General features: G+C 38.6%; 1 protein-coding gene across 1 annotated transcript; it reads left to right on the forward strand.

Annotated features, from left to right (window-relative positions):
• Nucleotides 1–1,194: 1,194 nt before the first annotated feature.
• Nucleotides 1,195–22,615, forward strand: LOC113093888 (CD209 antigen-like protein C). The gene is made up of 5 exons (XM_026259454.1): nt 1,195–1,565; nt 2,039–2,353; nt 5,452–5,579; nt 21,837–21,943; nt 22,052–22,615. Exons 1-5 carry the CDS (start codon nt 1,502–1,504, stop codon nt 22,182–22,184), a joined length of 747 nt encoding a protein of 248 aa, XP_026115239.1. The 5' UTR covers nt 1,195–1,501; the 3' UTR covers nt 22,185–22,615.
• The last annotated feature ends 257 nt before the right edge of the window (nt 22,616–22,872 follow it).

Genomic DNA, 22,872 nt, shown 5'->3' on the forward strand with positions numbered 1-22,872 from the left:
TCTCAGAACAAAACCTCCAGATGCTCTCCTGAGAACCAGACTGAAAAACCTGATCAGCTGTCTGGACTATTTTCAGTGTCCTTCTGCAGTGAGTTGAAGTTCCTTTTTACACGAATACTTGCAGTATTTGACAGTGTTCTCAAGTCTCACACTTTGGTCGTAAGACTCACACAGTTCACACGCTCACACACCACACCGTGTATTTCTCACGCTGAAAAGGCAATGCCAACCAAGTTGTCCTGCAAGCTTTATAACGGTGTATATAATGCACATGAACACAAAGTGAAGTTTCCTGCCCCCAGCACGTATCTCAGATTGCGTTCGTTGCTAGGCAACATAGATGCGTGATAACACAGAAGTAGGCGGAACATTCTCGGTCACTGTACATTCGTTACTAGGTAACCAACAACATCACACAAACACACGTCGTGATGGAGAGGGTAAGTCAGAAGAAAGCTCGTCTAGAACATTTAACATACAGCCCATCGTACACATTATTATTGATGCAGCAAAAACTCTGCCACTACTTTGCAGCCAGACCAGAATCTTTGGCTCAGTTTAACTAGCTAAAGTTATCTGAAACTAAGGGAAATGTTAGTGGGTATGAGAAGGAATGAAGATGTATCTCTTCATTTTATTTAAAATGATATATTATACTGTATTAGTAGTATTTCTAGTTACATTAAGACTACATGTATTAAAGCAAAGCTCTAGGTAATATTTTATATCCTGTCAAAATATACATTGATTAATCATTGCATTTGTATTGTTGTAACACTTACAACACAAAACACATTTCATAAACTGGAGTGTGTACTCGTGTACATACACAAACACACACACACACCTTAATATGGTAATATGTCCATTTGTTCCCAATTTCCCACAACACAATGAATCATTATACCATTTCGTCTAGACACATTCAAAATGCAAAAATATTAGTTTTTCCAAACTATTTAGAGCAATATTATATTTTTGTATATGTGTAATTTTGAAATATAACGTTAAAGTTAGTATAGTTAGCAATTAATATAATTAACTATAGTTGTAAATTCAATTTGTGCTGGTAAATTATGAACAATGAGTCATATTGGGGGCGGGGCTCCATTAAGCTCCTCCCCTAACTTCATGTGATCTCACTCTAAGCTTTTGAAAAAACTTGAGAAACCCTGATTTGCCAAAAAAACACTTCCTTTCTGCATAAATACTGGTCACACAAACAGATGAGGGACACAACACAGTCCTCTACAGAGAGAGAAACTAGTGTTAGTTTACTGAATGTGGAAATGAAAATATAGAAAAGGGTAAAACTCAGAGAAGAAGATAGTTGATGTCTAAAAATATGTGAACGTCGTACGAGGTAAAGTCAGAACAGATATCAAAGATTCAACGTCACGAGAATACAATCATATAGCCGGATAAAGATTCAATAAGAGACTCAGAAGACCGAACAGAAAGGATTGTTGATATCTACGTCAGTGCAGAGGCTGTAAGAGACATGAAACATAAGAAAGAGACAGAAGACTTCAACACAGAAGAACCCCGAACACCTCGACGCACAGGTAACTGAGATTAAAGGACATTTTCTGATTATTCACTCTCTTCCAGGTCCTCCAGTATGATCTGACATGCTCCATTTGTTGATGGTGGTTAATGCTTTATTTTTTCCTGAAAGTGACTGATCGTTTTGCTAGAGAAGACACTTATTTATCAACCAGGGTCATGAAGATTAATTTAAAGCTTCCTAAATATGGATTTTTGAACTTTAGAAAAGGTTTATTTTGAGACCTGTTCACGTTTTTCTCAAAAACCAAAAATGTATCACATACAGTGAAACTGGGATGAGTAAATAATCAGGAAACCATTTTTGAGTGAACTGTTCCTCTGCATTTACTCACAAAACACAAGAACAAAAACCACACTAATAAACGTCTGACAAGCGTTAAAGTTAGTCTACAGTTCACATGTTTTCAGAAGATGTGAGTCGTATGATATGAGGAAGTGAAGAGACTAACATCATATCTATCCTCTTCAGGAAGTGATGGTGTGACGATCTCCAGAGCAGCTGCAGTAGTGTTTGTGCTGCTGTGTGTTCTTCTGCTGACTGCACGCATTATACTGTGTGCCACCTTCACTCAAGAGAGACAACAGCTGCAAGCTAAGATCATCAACCTCACTCAAGAGAGAGACCAGCTGCTAACCAACAATATGAACCTCACTCAAGAGAGACAACAGCTGCTGACTAAGATCACCAACCTCACAGAAGAGAGAGAACAGCTGAAGATCATCAACCTCACAGAAGAGAGAGACCAGCTGAAATCAGAAATAAATGATCTTCAGAAGTTTGTGGGTTAGTTTCTTCAGTCTTAAGTTGATTTAAAGCAGACTCAGATTTTAAAACAGACTGTCCTGGATCTGTTGTGTAGCTAATGCTTGTAATTGACCTTTCTTTAGCTCTTTATGTTTATAATGATTAATGATAGAGATGTCAGCGGAGTATAAATAATAATTAAGACATATCTTAAAGTGGCTTTATAAGTCAGTATTCATTTAATTGAACATAAGCATTGTTTCTTTACAGTTTTTCTTGATTGCTAACACAATTCATGAAACTAAATTCACCATTTTCTCACAACTATAAGCACAATCTCAAAACTACACACCAACTTGTTCAAACTTCAAAGTTAAAATCAGATATTTACGGTTTTCTTCAATTGTTTAAAGCACCATTTTGAAAACAGGGCTCGGTTTTTCAAACCCCTTCACACAATTAGCACAACACTACACCAAAGTAGCACAACACTTCTATACATTGTCTTCTAAAAACCTTATTTTGTTGTCACAAACACAACCATCATATGGTCTGACTCTGTTTGAATCAGTTAAACACTCCTGTGCTCAACCTAAAACACTTTTAGCACTTAACACAAAGTGTAAAAATAAATTCACCAACACCACATGACACCAATTGTGCAGACTGATGAAAATATTCATTTATTTTCATGTACTCAAGTCAATACTGAACATTTCAACAAAACATTTTCCAGTTTTCATGTATTACAGTATTACTGAACATACCATTGTACTCTGAGCTTACAGTAATACTGTAACAAATTACATATCCAGTTCAGTACAGAAAAAAAGAAAAACACTAAACACCTCCGCCTAGCTGGATCTGGCCACAGGGCCTCGTCAACATCACAGGCTATATTTTCATTTGCAAGGCAACATAGGAAGAATCTTTTCGAGTGACGAATCCACCCTTGTATGGATGCTGGTTCAATTTGATCACATAGCTTGGAGGAAGCATGTGATAGCAATGTATTGCATCTGGTCCCTTTGGTTTGCTGCTGTGATGATATTGTGTAATCTGTCTAAAAATGTAAGAATGAGTTCAGTGTTGTAAGGACCCAAGTTGGCACGGCGGTGGAGGACCCCATTCTGTGTAATGGCAGCACAAAGGGTAATGTTACCCCCACATTGCCCTGGTACATTGACAATAGCCCCGTGACCGATGTTTCTTCCCCTTCTTCGTCCTGTTGTCAGGTTAAATCCAGCCTCAATGTAAATAAACTCATGCGGGACTTCCTCCGCATCCATTTGCAAAACTCTCTGAAATACAGCAAAAGATCACATTGTGTAGATCAGTATACTGTAGGTCTGCTATACAGTAAAATTGCATGTACAGTAAAAGGTTATGTGTGCAGTACACAATACTACAGTCAGTGAACAAAACGTACCACCACAGATTCACGCCGCAGGACTTTCACCGTCTGAATTTCTTTCAAATGGCACTTTATACAGTTGTTTCATCAGAACTTGATGTTTTTTAAGGATACGGCTATTGTTGACAGAGAGACCTGTTGGACATTATTGAAAATGAGGTGATCATTGACAATATGGGCTTGAATTTCTCGAAATCTGATTGCATTATTGGCCAAAACGAGGTTTATGATCTCTCTCTCTTGCTTACTGTAAGATGATACAAACAGGAATATATACAATACCAAAATACAGAGTACATATACAGTACTGTTGATATAGTACATGCAGTAAGCATGTTGAATAATTCTGTTGACTGAAGAGAAGTTTCTCACCTGTGCTCTTGAGGAAATGTCCAAACTATTGATGCCACCGTGTACCTGCTTAGGTTAGGCACTACTCTCAATCCAGCTTCCCTCAGTGTTAGTCCGTGGTTTATTACATGGTCCACAATTGTACGAATTTCGTTACACAGATTTGGTTGTCTTCTTCTTTGTGCATGTCCTACCCCTCCTCCAGGTCTTCCTCTTCCTCTCCCTCTCCCTCTTCCTGGTACTCTCTGGATTCCCCCTCTCATCCGCACTCTCTCTCTTCCTCTGACACCATCCAGTGCTTTATCCTGATGTGTGCACACCTGGTGCCTGTGTTTAACCAATTGGTTCATGGGTGTGTTCATTTGAAAGCCTTTGCTTTGAAATTGCAAGGAAATTACATCATGATAAATTTCTGTGTCAAATGCATACAAGTGTTTTTAGTGTTTTGCAAATCACTGTGTGTAATGTTTTGTAAAAAGTGTGAAGCTGACAGTGTGCTTACAGTTGTGCAAATCTAGGCCGGTGTTTTGCTCCTTGAGTGTAAGGTTTTGCTAATTGTGGGTTAGTGTGTAAGCAATTGAACAAAACTGTAAGTCCAAAACATTATCTTTTGTGATAATCAGTCGTTGGCCTCAGATGAGACACAAACCTGTCAAACACACAGAGTACTTCAGTGTCTAGAGAACACTAATGAGATCAGTTTAAAACACTGTTACAGAAACCTTCCTTTGAGAAACAGGTTTCCTTCTGAAAGTCATTGTCTGTTACAGTATACAACATAAACAGAGCGTACAGATACAGTGAAATTAAGAGATAAACTGTAAAGAGCAGTAGATTAAAAGCACTCACAACTATAATAAAATATACACTACTAGTACAAGTAATGTAAATAACCTTTTTAATTGGGTTTAGATTCAAGCCCTAGTAAAAAAAATAAATTTATTATAACATTTATATTTCAGCTTTATTTGTAGTGCTACTTGTGCACAATGCACATCTCTCAATATTAATCCTACAGTGTGTTTAAATGTCACTGTTGATGAGGATTGTATGATCTCTGAATAATATTTAATGTCTTTAAATGCAAGATATTTCAAGTGTACCTGAAGTATAATTGCTATAGTCCCACTTTAACACAATCAAATAAACTTCAGTGTATCTTTACTTGCACTACTTCTGCACAATTCAAATGAATAAAGTACAAAGTTAGTTGTTCCAGTTTAGCAGACTTTAAGTTACAATTGCAGTGTATTTTTATTAAGTAAATAACTATATAAACGTATTTGTAGTATACTTATTATGAAATAAATGTATTTCAAATGCATTTTAGTGTATTTATATTTCACTAGGGATGTCTTATCTGTGTTTATAGATGGACTGAAGTGTCATCAATCAACTCTTTACTTCTTTTCCTCTGAGAAGAAGAACTGGAATGAGAGCAGAAGATACTGTAGAGAGAGAGGAACAGATCTGATCATCATCAAAAACAAAGAGGAACAAGTGAGTGTGTGTGTGTGTGTGAGAGAAAGAGAGAGAGAGGGAGAGAGTATGTGTGTGTGTGCGTGTGTGAGATTTAACCCATACTTTTATTATAACAATACCAAAAAAAAAACATCAAACCATTATCACACAACCATTTAACACATCAAAAAACTAAAAATTAAATCCCCCTCAAACACAGTACAAAAAACCTCATTAAAACACCACTGCAATACAAAAGTTTCCAAATCCTGCATCTCTTTATAATATTTAAACTCAGCCGAGATCCTGGACTTAATAAATGCCTTAAACAACAGTTCTCCATCTTGGCCATGTATATTATTAATCCTGTTTCTTCTTGAAATATACATGGCCATTTTTGCCTGGCCAACCATAAAGTTAATCAACTGCCATTTAAATCTTTGATTGCGGTTGTATCCTGCCCCATAAATGAAAGCCTTAGGGGTGAAAGTTTCCTTAAAACCTATAAACAATTGTTTTAATAGTGCAAAAATGGATTTTAGCCTACTACATTCGAGAAAACAATGAAAAATTGTTTCTCTTAACCCACAAAAAACACAACCTTCTTTGATATTAGAGTTAATAACTGAGACAAACGCATTGACAGCAACAGCCCCTTTCAGGATTCTCCACTGTAGATCTCCTGATTTTTTCATCAATGGTGGTTTATATAAAACCCTCCAAAATGGTTTGACTTCATTTCCAATCTCAAATTTCTCTCTCCAGACATTTTCACTTTTCTCACACAATGTGGACTTGTGCATTATTTTAACATAACATTTGTAAATCACTTTTCCACTTATTTCTTCTAACAATAGATTCTGAAGTCCATTCAAATTTAACAAAGTACCAGACATGTCTTTTAAATCGGGTGTAATCCAGTGCTTGGGAAAAGGATCTCTCATGTCAGGAAGCAGATTTCCTGCCTCAAAACTTTTAAGCAATGTCAATTCCTCTGCTGTCAGTTTATTCCTCCATAATTCCAAGATTGTTGAGGTTTGTCTCATTGATTTTTGTCCCAGTAAAGATGCCACAGCCACAATGTCCTTCAATTCAGATCCAGCCACTTTATTCATGTGACCAAGCTTTACAGTTTGAGTGTCACACAATCTCTGAAATAGATCTGGCACTTGATCTGTAATGGTCAAACGAGCCCCCTTAACTAGCGGCTCCTCTAACAACCAGAACAGAGAAGTAGCATTTTCTGGTCTTTTAATAATGAAAGATCCCCACACTTTAAACAGTCCTTGGTAGAATGAAGATAGCCCACTCAATTGTAGCTTTTTGGTATCGGTGAGGAACAAAGCAGTATCTAGTCCAAGTACATCCACTCTGTGAAGAATGTTTTTCACAACTTCTCTCCATATCACATCCACAGAGCCTGTTAAAAACTTCTGAATGAACTGGAACTGGAATGTTGCATATCTGCTTGACAGAGACACCAAACCTTGTCCTCCCTCCTCCACTGGCAAAAAAAGCACACTTTGAGGGACCCAGTGCAGCCTGTCCCAAAAGAAGTCCACTAATATTGTTTGTAAACGTGGTAATAATCCTGTGGGAGGTTCCACACATGAGAGCTTATGCCACATATTTGAAGATATTAAATTGTTCAGTATTAGTACTCTCCCTCTAAAAGATAGTTGAGAGTGAATACATTTCCATTTCTTCAGTCTGCCCTCCATTTTTTCTATAATCCCATCCCAGTTTTTCTGCTGCACTGATTCATCTCCAAGATGCACACCTAAATACTTAAGCCCCCCCCTATTCCAATTCAACCCACCAGGTAAAATTGGTAAACCATTCTTCCATTTACCTTTTATCAGTGCATCACTCTTCTCCCAATTCACTCTTGCAGCAGAAATTACACCAAATTCACTAACAGTTGATGCCAAATTAATAACATCTTTATTTCCATTAATTAAGATCATGACATCATCTGCATAGGCAGATATTTGGTATTGAGGACTGTGATTCCTTAACTTAAAACCTTGAATACAAGAACGCAACTTGTTTAACATTGGTTCTATTGCCAAGGAATATAACATTCCAGAAAGTGCACATCCCTGCCTTACACCTCTCCCAATTTTAAAAGGGGCACTCAAACCACCATTGATCTTCAGTACGCTCTCAATGTCTTTGTACAATACCTTAATCATTCCACTAAAATTAGACCCAGAACCAAAAGCATCAAGCGTATTCCAAAGATATTGATGCTCTATTCGATCAAAGGCTTTTTCTTGATCAATTGAAATAAAACCTATATCAAGATCAAGATAGCCAGAGACATCCAAAATATCTCTGATGAGACTAATGTTATCCATAATCGACCTTCCGGGTATACAATAGGTCTGGTCAGAATGAACCACTTGCCCCATCACATATTTTAATCTATTAGCCAAATTCTTAGAAAAAAATCTTTAAGTCTGTAGAAAGTAAACTTACAGGTCGCCAATTCTTAATTTCCTGCAAATCACCTTTCTTTGGCAGTAAAGTGACCACAGCCCTCCTACAACTTAGAGGGAGTGAACCCACAGCTAAACTTTCATTTAAAACATCCAAGAGGTCTTTGCCCATCACTCCCCAAAAGGCCTTATAAAACTCAATGGAGAGGCCATCAATACCTGGTGCTTTACCAGTCTTCATATCTTTCAAAGCATTTAAAAGCTCCTGCTCCGTGAGAGGCTTCTCAAGTTTACCTACAGAATCCTGAGTAATTTTTTTTGAGCCATCATAAAACTTAGCAGATAATTCCTCAATCTCTTTATATTCACTACTATATAACTCAGCATAGAATTGTACAGCCCTTTTCCTGATACTTGTGGGTTCTTTCAATTCCTGCCCATTCTCTGTTCGAATAGAGTGAATAAATCGACTCTGCCCATTCTTCCGTTCTAGGCCAAAAAAAAAACCTTGATGGGGCATCCATTTGTGTGAGCATCTGATACCGTGATCTAACCAGAGCCCCTTGTGTCTTTATACCCAGGAGGTCTGTAAGAGAAGACTTCTTACATTTAAGAGCATCAAGACATTTCTCCAGTAATTTCAACCAACTTTTGTAAGTCAGTAATCTCAGATTCAAGTTTTCTCATTGAGTGCATAATATCCCTAGAGACATTGAAAGCGTACTGCTGACATAATGCCTTAATTTCCACCTTCCCACAATCCCACCACTGTCTTAAATCAATAAAACTATTTTTCCTACTTTTAAATATTTCCCAAAAATTACAAAACACACTCCTAAAATTCATATCACCCAACAAAGATGTATTAAAATGCCAGTAAGCACTCTTAATTTTAACATTTGCTATAAATACTTCACATAACACCAAACAATGATCCGTAAAACCAACTGGCACAATTAAACACTTTTTAACAACATTAAAATGATATCTAAAACAATAAAACCTATCAAGCCTGGCCATTGAAATACCATTATCTCTGGAGTGTGACCATGTATACTGCTTATTGTTATTATTCAGTTCCCTCCACACATCATACAAACTGTGGGTTTCAATCAATTCACGCATTACACGACTTGAAACAGTATGAGGTTCCAAATGGTTCCTATCAAGAGCATCATTTTCCGTACAGTTAAAATCCCCTCCCAAAAAAAGATAATCATCCTGATTACAACTTTGTAAAAAAACACTTACCTCTTTAAGGAAGGCAATTCTTTCAGTACTATTTGTAGGAGCATATAGATTTAGAAAAACAAAATTAAATTTTTCAAATTTTGCTTGTAAAACTAATAACCTACCAGATACCATTTTCTTTATTTCACATGAAATTGGCAAAAACCTCTTTGCAAAAAGAATGGCCACTCCGCCTTTTATGGAGCTCAAATGTGAGAGGTACACTGCCCCTTCCCATTCTTTCTGCCAATCAATTTCATTCAAGCGATCACTGTGTGTTTCCTGTATAAAAGTTACATCAATATTCTTCTGGGTAATTAGTTCAAATAATAGTGCTCTTTTTTTAATATGTCTTGCACCATTCAAATTAAGGGTACCCACTTTTATTGTACTCATTAGATTACATAGTTTTAAACAACATATTAAAGCACACAGTAACTTAAGAATAAAAAACCTATGTAGTTTCAAATACATCTTCATTCTTTAATTCCAACTTCACTTTAGAGACAAATTTCTTCAATCTATATATCTCCTGTACTGTAATTGTTCTTCTCCTTCCCCCCTCATCAACATCACAACTGATTCAATGAATGTTTTCCGGTCTTGAAAATAATCTACAACCTGGACATTCTTCATATTCTTTGTCTTTTGTAAGAAATTTCTCACTTTTGCAAAAGTATAACTTTGCTGAACCTTCTCATTGTTATCATCAACAGCTTCACTATCAGAATCGTCCACTGCACTATTTTCAGTCTCATCACTCTTTCCAGCTTGTTTATCCGTCACCATTTCATCGCTTTTTTTTCTCGGGGATTTCCTAGCACGTTTTCTCTTACTAGAGGGTGGTTTAAACAAAGCCTCATCCTTTTCAAACTCAGTATTTTTATTCTCCTCAGCCAAGATACATTCAGCTACAGCTATAACAGTCTCAGTGGTCACATTTGTTTCACTTTCATCCTCATTTTCTATATCTCCTACAACAACATCCATGTCTTCAACCCCGCTAACATCAACACTCTTACTGTTTTCACCATCTTCACGCTGCTTTCGCACATTCATCGTAGCATCATCAACGCTAGTCTGCTCCACTTTGCTACTACCGGCATTTTCATTTACCAACACAGCAGCCTCCGCTCCCTCAATCCTCGCAGGGCACGCTCGCTTGGTGTGACCTTCCATTCCGCAGGTAAAGCACTTCATTGTATCGGAAGACGCAAAAATGACAATCAAAACCGTCAATCCGAAATTTGAATGCCATATTCATTTCATCCTCGGCTTTGTTTAAAATCATATACACTTACCGTCTAAAACAAACAACATGTTTGAGCAATGGAGACTTACAACCGAGCAGTATTTTTTTCATTTGCGACATGATTTTGCCATGCCGAGACAACTCTGCTACTAGCACCTCATCCTTAATAAAAGGTGGAACATTGGAGAGGATTATTCTTTTCGCTGGTTGTATTAACAGTACAACAGAAACCAGTGTATCTTGGATCATAACTCCACTTTGCACAACACTATTCACCTTCTCTATAACGTCCAAAAAAATAACCACAGCGCCATTCATTCGGGACGCAGACACAATGCTATCATAACCGACAGCCTTCTCAACAGCCAAGGCACAATCTTCAACCGAACAATTAAAAGCGGGCACAACTTTAATGCCATGCCTGCGTGAAAGTTGGTCGAAACTTTGACCGAGCGCCGCCGGCATCGCCATAGTCACCTGGCAAACGCCGGCCTACGGCGTCCTCTCCCTTTACACTTCACACAATAAATACTCCTCTACTAACTAAATCAAAACTTTAAGACAACGAACACCAAGACACTTGTGAACAAACAGTGTGAGAAAAGCAGGAAAAAAGAGAAAAAAGTTCACCCTCACCACAGCGTTCTCTCACGCACCTCGCAACACTCACTCTGCGCATGTGCACGAAACGAGAGAGAGAGAGAGAGAGAAGAGAGAGAGAGAATGTGTGTGTGTGAGTGTGTGTGAGAGAGAGAGAGAGAGAGAGAGTGTGTGTGTGTGTGAGAGAGAGGGAGAGAGAATGTGTGTGTGTGTGTGAGAGAGAGCGAGAGAGTGTGTGTGTGAGAGAGGGATAGAGTGTGTGTGTGTGTGTGTGTGTGTGTGTGTGTGAGAGAGAGAGAGGCTTAAAACATATTTATTTGAACATTAATTATTTTCATTCCAATACTTCATCCAAAATTCTACAAACCAATAAATAATTTAAAATACAAAAAAAAAAAAAACAATCAATACAGATTAGAGCCCTTTCATTACGTCTTTAAAACCAACATTTCATCCTCCCCGACCTCACACAGAAAACTCCCCACTGACCACATTGCAGAAGAGTTTAAAATATTATTAACTAATTTGAAGTAAGCAAACTCAATTTTAATACGAGCAGCCACCATCCCCTTCAGAACTCTCTCTGCATCAACTGAACCAGTTCCTAAGATCCTATTCTTCCGAGTCCTCCAAATTGCCATCTTGGCTGTTCCCAAAATGTAGTTTAACAAAAACCACTTTTCTTCGATCACAGACTTTGTACTTTGGGCCACTAATAAAAACTTTATAGGAAAATTCCTCTCCCACACTTTCAAAACAAATCTCTAAAAAATAAAAAAGGCCTCTTAATCTATCACACTAGATAAACAAATGTTCAACCATTTCTTCCGTTCCGCAAAAAAGGCATTCCCTCCCTACTTCTGGATTCAGGTGCGCCACATGTCTGTTCGTAGCTATTATACCATACATCAGTCTCCACTGTAAATCTGCTGTATGTTTCTCAATAGGAGGCTTATACAGAGATCTCCAGCATCCTCTGAAGTCTGACCCAAACACTTCTGTCCACCTCCATGTTTTAACTCTTCTTAAAACAGTTTGATGAGACACTTTAACACACACAATGTATAATGCCTTTTTGCCAATGTCTTGAAATAATCCCAACTCTGGAGTTTTAAAGGACACAAAAGTATCTTCATTATTCGGACTCTCCTGTGCAGCAGAGACCCGAATTGCTGAAAAACTATAGCTCCTTCCTTGCGAAGGCGTTCTCAGTGATTCTCGGCAGGCTCTAGGCAGTGCTGAGCGAACTTCCTTCAACATCTGATCAAAGAGGCATAAAGAATGTATTCCTGTCTTGCGCTGAATTGAAGCTGCTGTCCTCCACCCACTGTCGTCCCTTAGATGTTCGATCTTCGTACATCCCGCTTTGACCATACAGTTCCTCACTCTGCTTGAAGACAAAATGTTTGTTTGTATCAAAGAATTATGAAACAGTGGTTCACCCATAATCCAGTCCTGTGGTCGCAAAATCTCTCTGGTCACAGAAAAAGTCATGTTCCACACTTTTAGCATGGATTGGTAGAATGAAGTAAAATGATTCAAATCCAGCTCATTAACTTTCAGTAAAAACAGCTGCTTGTCATATCCCAGGTTTGATGCTCTTCTCAACAGAGCTCATGCCACATTTGTCCACCCCACGTCCTCCTCGTACAACAGTCTCTTCGCTGCTTGTAATCGAGAGGTGTGGATCCTGCTCCTTATGTTGATCAGACTTTGTCCCCCCTCTTGAGTTGGAAGGTACAGAGCTGGTGCAGGAATCCAATGCTGTCCTGACCAAAAGAACTCCACCAATTTTCTCTGAATGCTTTTAACAATGTCATCTGGTGGCTCTTAAACATTGAGTCTGTGCCATAACATGGAGGCGGCCAGGTTATTTGTAACCAACACTCTGATTTACCATATAAATCAGCATAAAAATCCATTGCCATTTTCCTCATTTCTGTTGGGTTTGAGGTTAATGTTCCATTTTCCTTGCGCAGGCTTTTGTTGTGCAGTTTTTCGCTCTAGATTAAAAAAGTAAGAAGTGGGAGAGTCCATGTCTTTGATGGAAGAAATTCTTGCTCTAATTAAGGCGCCCTTTACTCTTTCCTCTAAGATAGCTCTCAATTCAAGTTTCCTATTCCTTAAATCGTTAGATACACCCAAAACATTTACATCCATCACATTTTCTATTCCAATTATTTCTTTCTTTTTAATACACACAGTAGTATTGTAGGAAAAATTTTGACAAAAAACCTTTATCTGTGTTTTCCCCACCTCCAACCATTGTGTCATTGTTTCAAAATTACCTTTGTTCAACTTCCACAATTTCCAAAAATCACCAAATTTTTCAGAAAAAGACCTGTCCTGCGGCAGTTTTGTATTGAAGTGCCAATAATACCTGGGCCGTTCTAAAGTAGTGATGTTAAAATCTATGGTTGCAATATGATGATCTGAAAAACCGTTAGGGGAAATATTAGCATGAGATACTCTATTCATACTTGTTTTACTAATATATATTCTATCTAATCTTGCTCCAGTTACATTGGAGTCTAATATTTTAACCCATGTATACTGGTTTACTTTCTTATTCATATTCCTCCACACATCCATCAACTCAAACACTTTAATGATATTCTGGAGAGTCTTACTAGACAGTGGATGAGGCTCTTCTCTATTCCTGTCTAAGAGAAAATCTGTGGTGCAGTTCCAATCCCCACCCATTATTATGCAGGAATCATTATCACATTTTCTTAATGCACTCTTTAACTTCTTAAACAATTCCACACGATCTGATCCATTGTTTGGAGCATAAACATTTATAAAAATACATTTTAAATCATTTATTTCTCCAGCAACCATTAAAACTCTACCCTTTTCTATTTCTTCAGTTAACACAATTTTAAAGTTCAAATTCTTTGAAAAAAGAATAGCTACTCCAGCACTCAGATTTGATCCATGACTGAAGACGCTCTCCCCCTCCACCATCTACACCACTCTACTTCATTTTTACAATCTGTACGTGTTTCTTGCAAAAAAGAAACATTTACATTCTTAATTGTAATTAATTCAGCAATCAAAGCTCTCTTGCTCTTGTCTCTCCCTCCGTTAATATTTAAAGAGGCTACCCTTATCATCTCCATAGAAAATATAAAGATATAGAAAAGAGAGACAGAAAGAAATAAAGAATATAGTAAAGTCATCCTGAGTGATATATAAACCATTTATTTAATTATTTGAATTTACGTTTTATAGGGGTTTTATCCCTTCGCAGTTTTGCAAGAAACTTTTTTTAAACGAAATCTCTTTCTCTGACTGAGTTCATCTTCTCCAACCTTCCTCTGCCAATATCGAACGGAGGTCTCAAACCTCTTCAGATCAGAAAAATAATTCCACACATCAATAGATTTTCCAAAGGTTTCATCCAAGAATTTATTTATTTCCTCTAGTGAATAAACCTGCTCACAGCTTTTTTGAGAAACATCTGACACGTCTGAAAAATCAGACAACACACCACCATCATCATCATCGTCATCATCACCATCCATTTCCTCAACCATTTCTGACTGCACCTTCTTAATCAAGGATACTATCTTTCCTCTTTCCAAACCGATTGTGTCATCCTCCGTCTGACCTGTATTCACTGAGTGTGAACTCTCCCCAGTATCACCTTGCTCAGACCCCTGTACCACAACACTGCTCTCAACAGTCACATCAGTCACAACATTAACTTCCTTCATTTTCAACTGTTTTATCTTACTACCAGAAGCTTCCTCTGTATCTTTTTCATTATTTGGGAAAGAATCTTTTATTATCAATCCTTCCTTCAAATTCGATTCCACGATCTGATCCTCATTATTCACTGCTGCTTCATTTGGTACATTATTCTTTTGCACTTCATTTTCCTTCGTCTTGTCTGAAATATTGCTAGGACCTGCTTCATTCTCAGACTCAACTCTATGAGGAAAGACAGCCGAACATGTCCAACAGTCCCGCACTCGTAACACCGCATCTCTCCCGTGCTTGCGTACATCATGTACGACTTGCCCTCAAACACACAGCGAAAGGAAATGTTGAGCGTCGGTTCATTTAACCTGCCTGAGTCACACACCTGATCCAGTGCCGGAGCGACAGACCTGACGCCTGCACACTCGTGTGAGTGTGAGACGCCATCCTAACTCTGACATGCCACAACCTCCACGGAAAACAAACTCAGTGTTTTTTTTTTACTTTTTTTTTCTTTTTTAATTTAAAAAATTGAATACGAAAAAATAAAAAGCAAGAAACGGTGAAAGTTTTTTTTTTTTTTTTTAGAAAATTTCCTCTCACCTAGATCACCCTCCCATGCAATCCCTTCCCACTTCCCAGCATGCACCAGAGAGAGAGAGAGAGAGTGTGTGTGAGTGTGTGTGTGTGTGTGAGAGAGAGAGAGAGAGAGAGTGTGTGTGTGTGTGTGTGTGTGTGTGTGTGTGTGTGTGTGTGAGAGAGAGAGAGAGAATGTGTGTGTGTGAGAGAGAGAGCGAGAGTGTGTGTGTGTGTGTGTGTGTGTGTGTGTGTGTGAGAGAGAGTGTGTGTGTGTGTGTGTGTGTGAGAGAGAGAGAGAGAGTGTGTGTGTGTGTGTGTGTGAGAGAGAGAGAGAGTGTGTGTGTGTGTGTGTGTGTGTGTGTGTGAGAGAGAGAGAGAGAGAGTGTGTGTGTGTGTGTGTGTGAGAGAGAGAGAGAGAGAATGTGTGTGTGTGAGAGAGAGAGAGAGCGAGAGAGTGTGTGTGTGTGTGTGAGAGAGAGAGAGTGTGTGTGTGTGTGTGTGAGAGATTTTAACAAAGCTTTACTTTTTTTTTTTTTTTTTTTTTTTTTTTTATAAACACTCAATTATCTCACAACAAACATCCCCCCCTCCTCACAAAAAATAAAACAAAAAACAAATTAAGTACAACACATTGCACATACACAATCATACTCATCACAAAAAGAAAACCAAGTTCCCTTCAGATAACTCACAAAGAGCTCCATTACTGCACCATATTGTTTCAAAAATGTTAAGGCTTTGCATGTTTTTATAGAAGCGAAAATCTATCAGAACTCTAGACTTTACCAAACTTGAAAAGCACACATTGATATCACATGATTCTTGCTGTATTCTTCTTTTTCTGCTGGCATAGATGGCCATTTTAGCTTGCCCAATAAAAAAATTCATAAGCTGACATACAAACCGTTTTCCTCGAGAATATTTGAAACCCAGAATGAAAGTCTCAATATCAAACCTTTCACTCAACCTCCAAAATAACTCTCTTAACTTCGTGAACAAAGGTTCCAATCTGGAACAGTACATGAACGCATGAAAAATTGTCTCCCTTTGTGTACAAAAGGGGCAAGCAGGACTGACTTCTGGATTCAGCACAGACACGAAAGAATTAACCGCGATGACACCGTGAAGAATTCTCCACTGCAAATCACCTACCCTCTTAGACAAAGGTGGCTTATATAACGATCTCCATTCCGGTCTAACATCATTTCTCAGTCTGAGAACAGAGCGCCATGGTGTGTCAGTTTTTGTTTCAAGAATACTCTTATTAAGAACCAAAACACACACTTTATACAACTTTTTACCTTCACATGACAAGAGATCCAAAGAAAGAGATTCACATGATTTAAAAAAAAGACTAGTACAATCACCAAAATTAGGTTGAACAATTAAACATGGGAAAAGGTCATCAATGTCAGGGGTACTGGCCCCAGTGAAGAAATCATCCAAGAGGCTTTTTTCCTCAGCAGTTAGACAGAGTTTCAAACTAGTCAAAAACTGACAAAATAGCCGATCAGACCTAAATCCCAAATGTTTTGAAGCTACATCAAAGTTTTCAAAATTAGGTCCAGTTAAAGCCAACAAATGGCCCAAAGTAAACACTCTAGATTTCTGGAGCAAGAAACTAAACCCAGATAGATTACAATGAGCGGTGACATCCAGACGAGCCCCAGAAATTAAGGGTTCTTGAAGTAACCAATGGAGTGAGGAAAAGTTCTCAGTCTTTTGAACTCGAAAAAGACCCCACACTTTAAAGATGCTCTGATAGAAGGCAGGCAGTCCTGATAAATCCAATTTGGTTGTCTTCATTAAAAACAGAGGTTTGTCCAGTCCAAAGCTTCCCACAGTGCGCAAAATGGTGCAACAAACAGCACGCCACCCAATATGCACAGGTCCATCAAGAAATCTCTTCACGAACTGCAACCGAAAAGCAGCACACCTACTTTGTAGATGAATCAGTCCTTGTCCACCCTCTTCCTTAGGAAGAAACAAAATACTTTTTGAAGTCCAATGTAGCTTGTCCCAAAAGAAATTTACCAGAAGAGCTTGAGCTTCCGTTAAAAATTGTGGTGAGGGATCCACACATGCCAGTCTGTGCCAAAGTGAGGAGGCTATTAAATTGTTAGCAATGAGAGCCCGTCCTCTGTAAGACATATTTGGCAACAACCACTGCCATTTGTCCAAACGGCTTTGAAACTTACCTAAAAACCCTTCCCAATTCTTTTGTAAGGCACTTTCATCCCCTAAAAACACCCCTAAATATTTTACGCCCCCTCTTCCCCAAAACAACCCAGCAGGAAGATGAGGTATCCCCTCAGCCCATTGCCCTAAGAGTATTGCTTCACTTTTTTTCCAGTTAACCTTAGCAGATGACAACTGTTTAAAATCTTCAAATAAATTAAATAAAACATGTACATCACTCTGATTGTTGAGTAAAACAACAATATCATCAGCATATGCTGACAAATAAAATTTGTTATCACACACTGGTAAGGACAAACCACACAGTTTACTTCTTATCTGTTGAAGCAAAGGCTCAATGGCCAAAGAATACAACATACCAGACAGGGAACAACCTTGTCTGATTCCCCTAAGGACTCGGAATGGAGCACATAAGCCACCGTTTATTTTCAACACACTCTCAACATCACAATAGAGTACTCTAATCATATCAACAAAACTTTCACAAAAACCAAAAGCTGATAGAGTACTCCATAAATAAGAATGCTCAACTCTATCAAAAGCCTTTTCTTGGTCCAAAAAAACTAGGCCACAGTTAATATTCAATAATTTAGAAACATAAAAAATATCACGAATAAAAGAAATATTATCAAAAATGGACCTACCAGGAACACAGTACGTTTGATCCGGATGGATGACCTGATCTAAAACACCAGCCAGTCTGTTAGCCAAAGCCTTAGATAAAAGTTTATATTCATTGCAGAGGAGTGAAACCGGACGCCAGTTTCTTATATCAGTCAGGTCCCCTTTTTTTGGGAGTAGGGTGATTACTGCTCTTCGGCAGCTCAACGGCAATCTGCCCTTTGACAAACAGTCATTGAGCACCTCGAGAAGATCTACACCCATCTCTACCCAAAAAGTCTTGTAGAAGTCAACAGGGAGGCCATCTATTCCAGGGGCTCTCCCAGACTCCATACTCTGCAGGGCCTTGTAAAGCTCACCCAGGGTCAGGCTCTTTGAGAGGTCGCCATTGGCCTCTTCTGACACCTTTGGCAGGTTTTCAAGGAAACTGTTCTCCTTGCATATGCCAGACTTCAGTTCACTCCTATACAAATCTTGATAAAAAAGGACTGCTCTCTGCCGAATCTCAGCCGGATCCGATAAAAGCACTCCATTCTCAGAACACAATGCATGGATCAGCCGTTTCTGCCCATTCTTTTTTTCTAGATTAAAAAAATATTTAGATGGTGCATCCATCTGATCTATATTTTGAAAACGTGAACGGACCAAAGCACCTTGTGTTTTATACCCAAGTAGGTCAGACATCTGGGCCTTTTTCTTTGAATAAACTTCTAAAAAACAAGGGTCACCGGTAGAGTAAGCTAAAGATTCAAGTTCAATTATCTCTTTTTCTAAAAAATCTAAGGAACGAGTCAACTCCTTAGTGACATTGAGAGTGTATTGCTGAGTAAACTGCTTTATTTGAACTTTACCCACATCCCACCACTGTTGCACAGAGGAAAAACCAGGCTTTGTTTTCCTATGGGCTTCCCAAAAAAACTTAAAAGATTCTTTAAAAAACTCATCTTGTAACAAATTGTTATTAAAGTGCCAGTAAGCACTCTTTGGCTTAACAGTACTTACAATAAATATACAATGCACCATACTGTGGTCCGTAAAACCAACAGGCGTAATGTAACACCTATTAAAAATACTAAAATGATACTTAAAACAATAAAACCTGTCCAACCTAGCTAAAGACATAACATTATCCCGTGAATGTGCCCAGGTATATTGCCTTTCATCCTTATTTAAAGATCTCCAAACATCACATAAGTCATATTTTTTAATAGTATGTATAAGACGTTTGCGTGAGGCCAAATGTGGCTCCATGTGATTCCTGTCCAAGTTCAGCTCAGTACAATTAAAATCACCACCCAAAAATAAAAATTCCTCAGAACAGCAGTTTTGTAAAGACAAACACAAAGTATCTAAAAATAACATTCTTTCCAAAGGTGCAGCAGGAGCATAGACACACATAAAAACAAACACATGATTTTCAAAACATGCTCTGACTTTTAAGAGCCTTCCTTTAACAATTTCATCAACATCATATGAAATAGGAACGAAATTCCTATTAAATAAAATAGCAACTCCCCCACTTACTGAGGAATTATGGCTCAAAACAGAGACACCATCAAATTCTCTCCCCCAGTCAGCAGCATTTTTTTGGTCACTGTGGGTTTCTTGCAGAAAAGCAACACTGATATTTCTTTGCTTAATAATTTCGTACACCATTACTCTCTTACGAGCATCTCTAGCGCCATTAACGTTTAGGGTAGCTAAATGGACTTCACTCATTAGTAGGGAGAAGAAAAATAAGACCAGCCCATATAAATAAAGAGCGTTGATCATCGTGCCCCCCAAATTAACCATCATCGTTACCCAGGGCGATGTTAACATTCCGCACAATTTTCTTTAAGCGGTACACTTCTTTATTAGTGAAGCAGCTCTCTGCCATGAAATTTTTCGTTTTATCAACAAACTGTTTGAGGTCTGGAAAATATTCCTGGACACGCACACCTCTCTTGTTTTTAGTCGCTCTAAGAAATAATTTAATTTCATCGAGCTCATAACTGCGACCAATAAAGTCGCTCTGTGAAAGAGATGCACTGGAGTCAGAAGACTCACCATCACTGCCTGTTTCCTCAACATCCTCCTCAACACTTTTCTTGCTAATTTTAGCCTCACTAACCCTGTCGCTCTTTTTTCTTTTTAACGGAGCTTTAAACACCGTCTCTTGAACATCCAAACTAGCGCAATCCGTCTCACAAATCATATCCGAAACCGTGTCCTTAATTATGTTTCCCTGAGGCAGTTCTAAACTTTCTGAAACCACCATATCGTCTTCTAAAATCGCACCGGTGGACTCCGAGTGCGAGTACTCATGCCGCGCAGCGGATGGCCTAGCCACATCCTCAGCGGGAGAACCCGCCGCTGTCGCCGCCACAACAGAGCCCGACTCCGGCAACACCGCCTCGGCAACACCGGTGGCGACAGCCGCCTCAACGCTTGCTGAAATTCCATCTGCAATCGGTGTCTCATTTTCAACATTTTTGTCCGGACAGTTTCGTACTAAATGACCCAGCAGTCCGCAGCCAAAACACTTAATTTTAGTAGTGGTAACAAACACAATATAATCGTAATCATCAACTCGAAAGTTAAGTGACAAATCAAGTTCAGTATCATCATTAACGATCATATAGACAAAACGCCTAAAAGAAACAACATGTTTTAACAAAGGCGAATCGCTACTGATAGAGATCTTCTTTATTCGGGACACTAATTTGCCATACCGCGACAGCGCTTGACTCAGAATGTCATCACTCATGAAAGGTGGGACATTGGATAAAGTGACTCGCTTGGCTGGTAACGCAAGGGGAAGAACGGGGACAAGTTCATTATCAACAACTATCCCCTGTTCTACCAACTCATTGGCTTTATCAATCGAGTCAAGAAAAACCACCACCGCACTGTTCATCCTAGAGGCCGATAACACGCTCTCATGCCCCACGGCGTTCCCTATGGCCAGGCAGCACGCCTCCACACTCACCGCGGCCGCCACCTTCACTGCGTGCCGCCGGGTGAGCGAACCCAACACCTGCTGGCGTGGGGCCGACATGCTCTCGCGAACGGGAGACACGCGGCCCGAGGAGTAAACTTAGAACAACTAAAACCCTTGCAACAAATAAAGAAACAGAGCAGCAAAGGTGGAAGGAAAAAAAGAAAAGACTCACAGCACTCAGCTCCACACTCACAAACACCCCGTCCACTCACACTCAGTCGCACCGGAAATGACGAGAGAGAGAGAGAGAGAGAGAGAGAGAGAGTGTGTGTGTGTGTGTGTGTGAGAGAGAGAGAGAGAGAATGTGTGTGTGTGAGAGAGAGAGAGAGCGAGAGAGTGTGTGTGTGTGTGTGAGAGAGAGAGAGTGTGTGTGTGTGTGTGTGAGAGAGAGTGAGAGAGAGAGTGTGTGTGTGTGAGAGAGAGAGAGTGTGTGTGTGTCTCTGTGTGTGTGTGTGTGAGAGAGAGAGAGAGTGTCTGTGTGTGTGAGAGAGAGAGAGTGTGTGTGTGTGTGTGTGTGTGTGTGTGTGAGAGAGAGAGAGAGAGAGAGAGAGAGAGAGAGAGAGAGAGAGTGTGTGTGTGTGTGTGTGTGTGTGTGTGATCGTGGTGTTTGGTTTTTAAATTCTAGAGAATGTGCTGAAATCAGCCTGTGCTCGTGTTATAAATCATGTTATTGTTTGACTTCTCAGGATTTTGTGAAGAATATTTGTGGTTCTGATCATTTCTGGATTGGTTTGACTGATATTGAAGAGGAGGGCAGATGGAAATGGGTTGATGGCAGCACACTGACCTCTGAGTGAGAAATGACTGAACTGAACTGATTATTATCTAATAAATGATTGTCTCAGTCAGTATCATATCACACAGAAAGCAGCTCTGATCTAACTCTGATCTGTTGATGCAGGTTCTGGAAGTCTGGAGAACCAAACGACTATCAGGGAAACGAAGACTGTGCTAACACTCGTTCATTAGGATGGTTTGATACTAAATGTGATAGTAGTGTTAAATGGATCTGTGAGAAGAGTATCCTTAAATGATACATTATAATAAAAATTTACATATATGCATTATGAACAAATAAATATGTCGGTAATTTTACTTTTTTTTTAATGGCACATTAATTAGGTTATTCTGTAAAAACAAATAAAAAATAAATAGAAAAAAAACATTGTAATATTAAACTTTTCATATAAAACTTTTTAAAATCATTTTGTTTTGAATTTTTAGATCTGAACTAAAATCTGAATGTGAAAAACAACAGCGATGTTTCTACAGACTGAAATAAAATCAGAAATACACTGATATAATAGAAATATTCATAAAAACAGCATTGATCCAATATTGTTAACCAAAATGATCATGATTTTAGGAGTATTACTCAGTACATCAGTAAAGTTTGATTTGAAATGTGACTCTTGCAGTTTTTTTGTAATTACAGTATGACAATAAACATGATTTACTTGTTTTCAAAAACTGGTTTATTTCCTGAACCACGTGAAGATGAATATAAATGGAAATTTGCATAAACAGCTTCTAATGTTTGACTGAGAATATGAACAATAGTCTGACTGTAGAAATCAGGATATGGTCTAACAAGTACATCTTCTTTATAAACACTTTCTAGCATCAGTGTGATCGGTGCATCACCAAATATAAGGAGAGTCATTCGGTATCACTATATGAAACAATTACATGTTATTTATTTATAACATCTTTATGACTGTT

Source organism: Carassius auratus, unplaced genomic scaffold, assembly GCF_003368295.1.
Source record: "Carassius auratus strain Wakin unplaced genomic scaffold, ASM336829v1 scaf_tig00215198, whole genome shotgun sequence".
In the NCBI taxonomy this organism is placed as follows: Eukaryota; Metazoa; Chordata; class Actinopteri; order Cypriniformes; family Cyprinidae; genus Carassius; species Carassius auratus.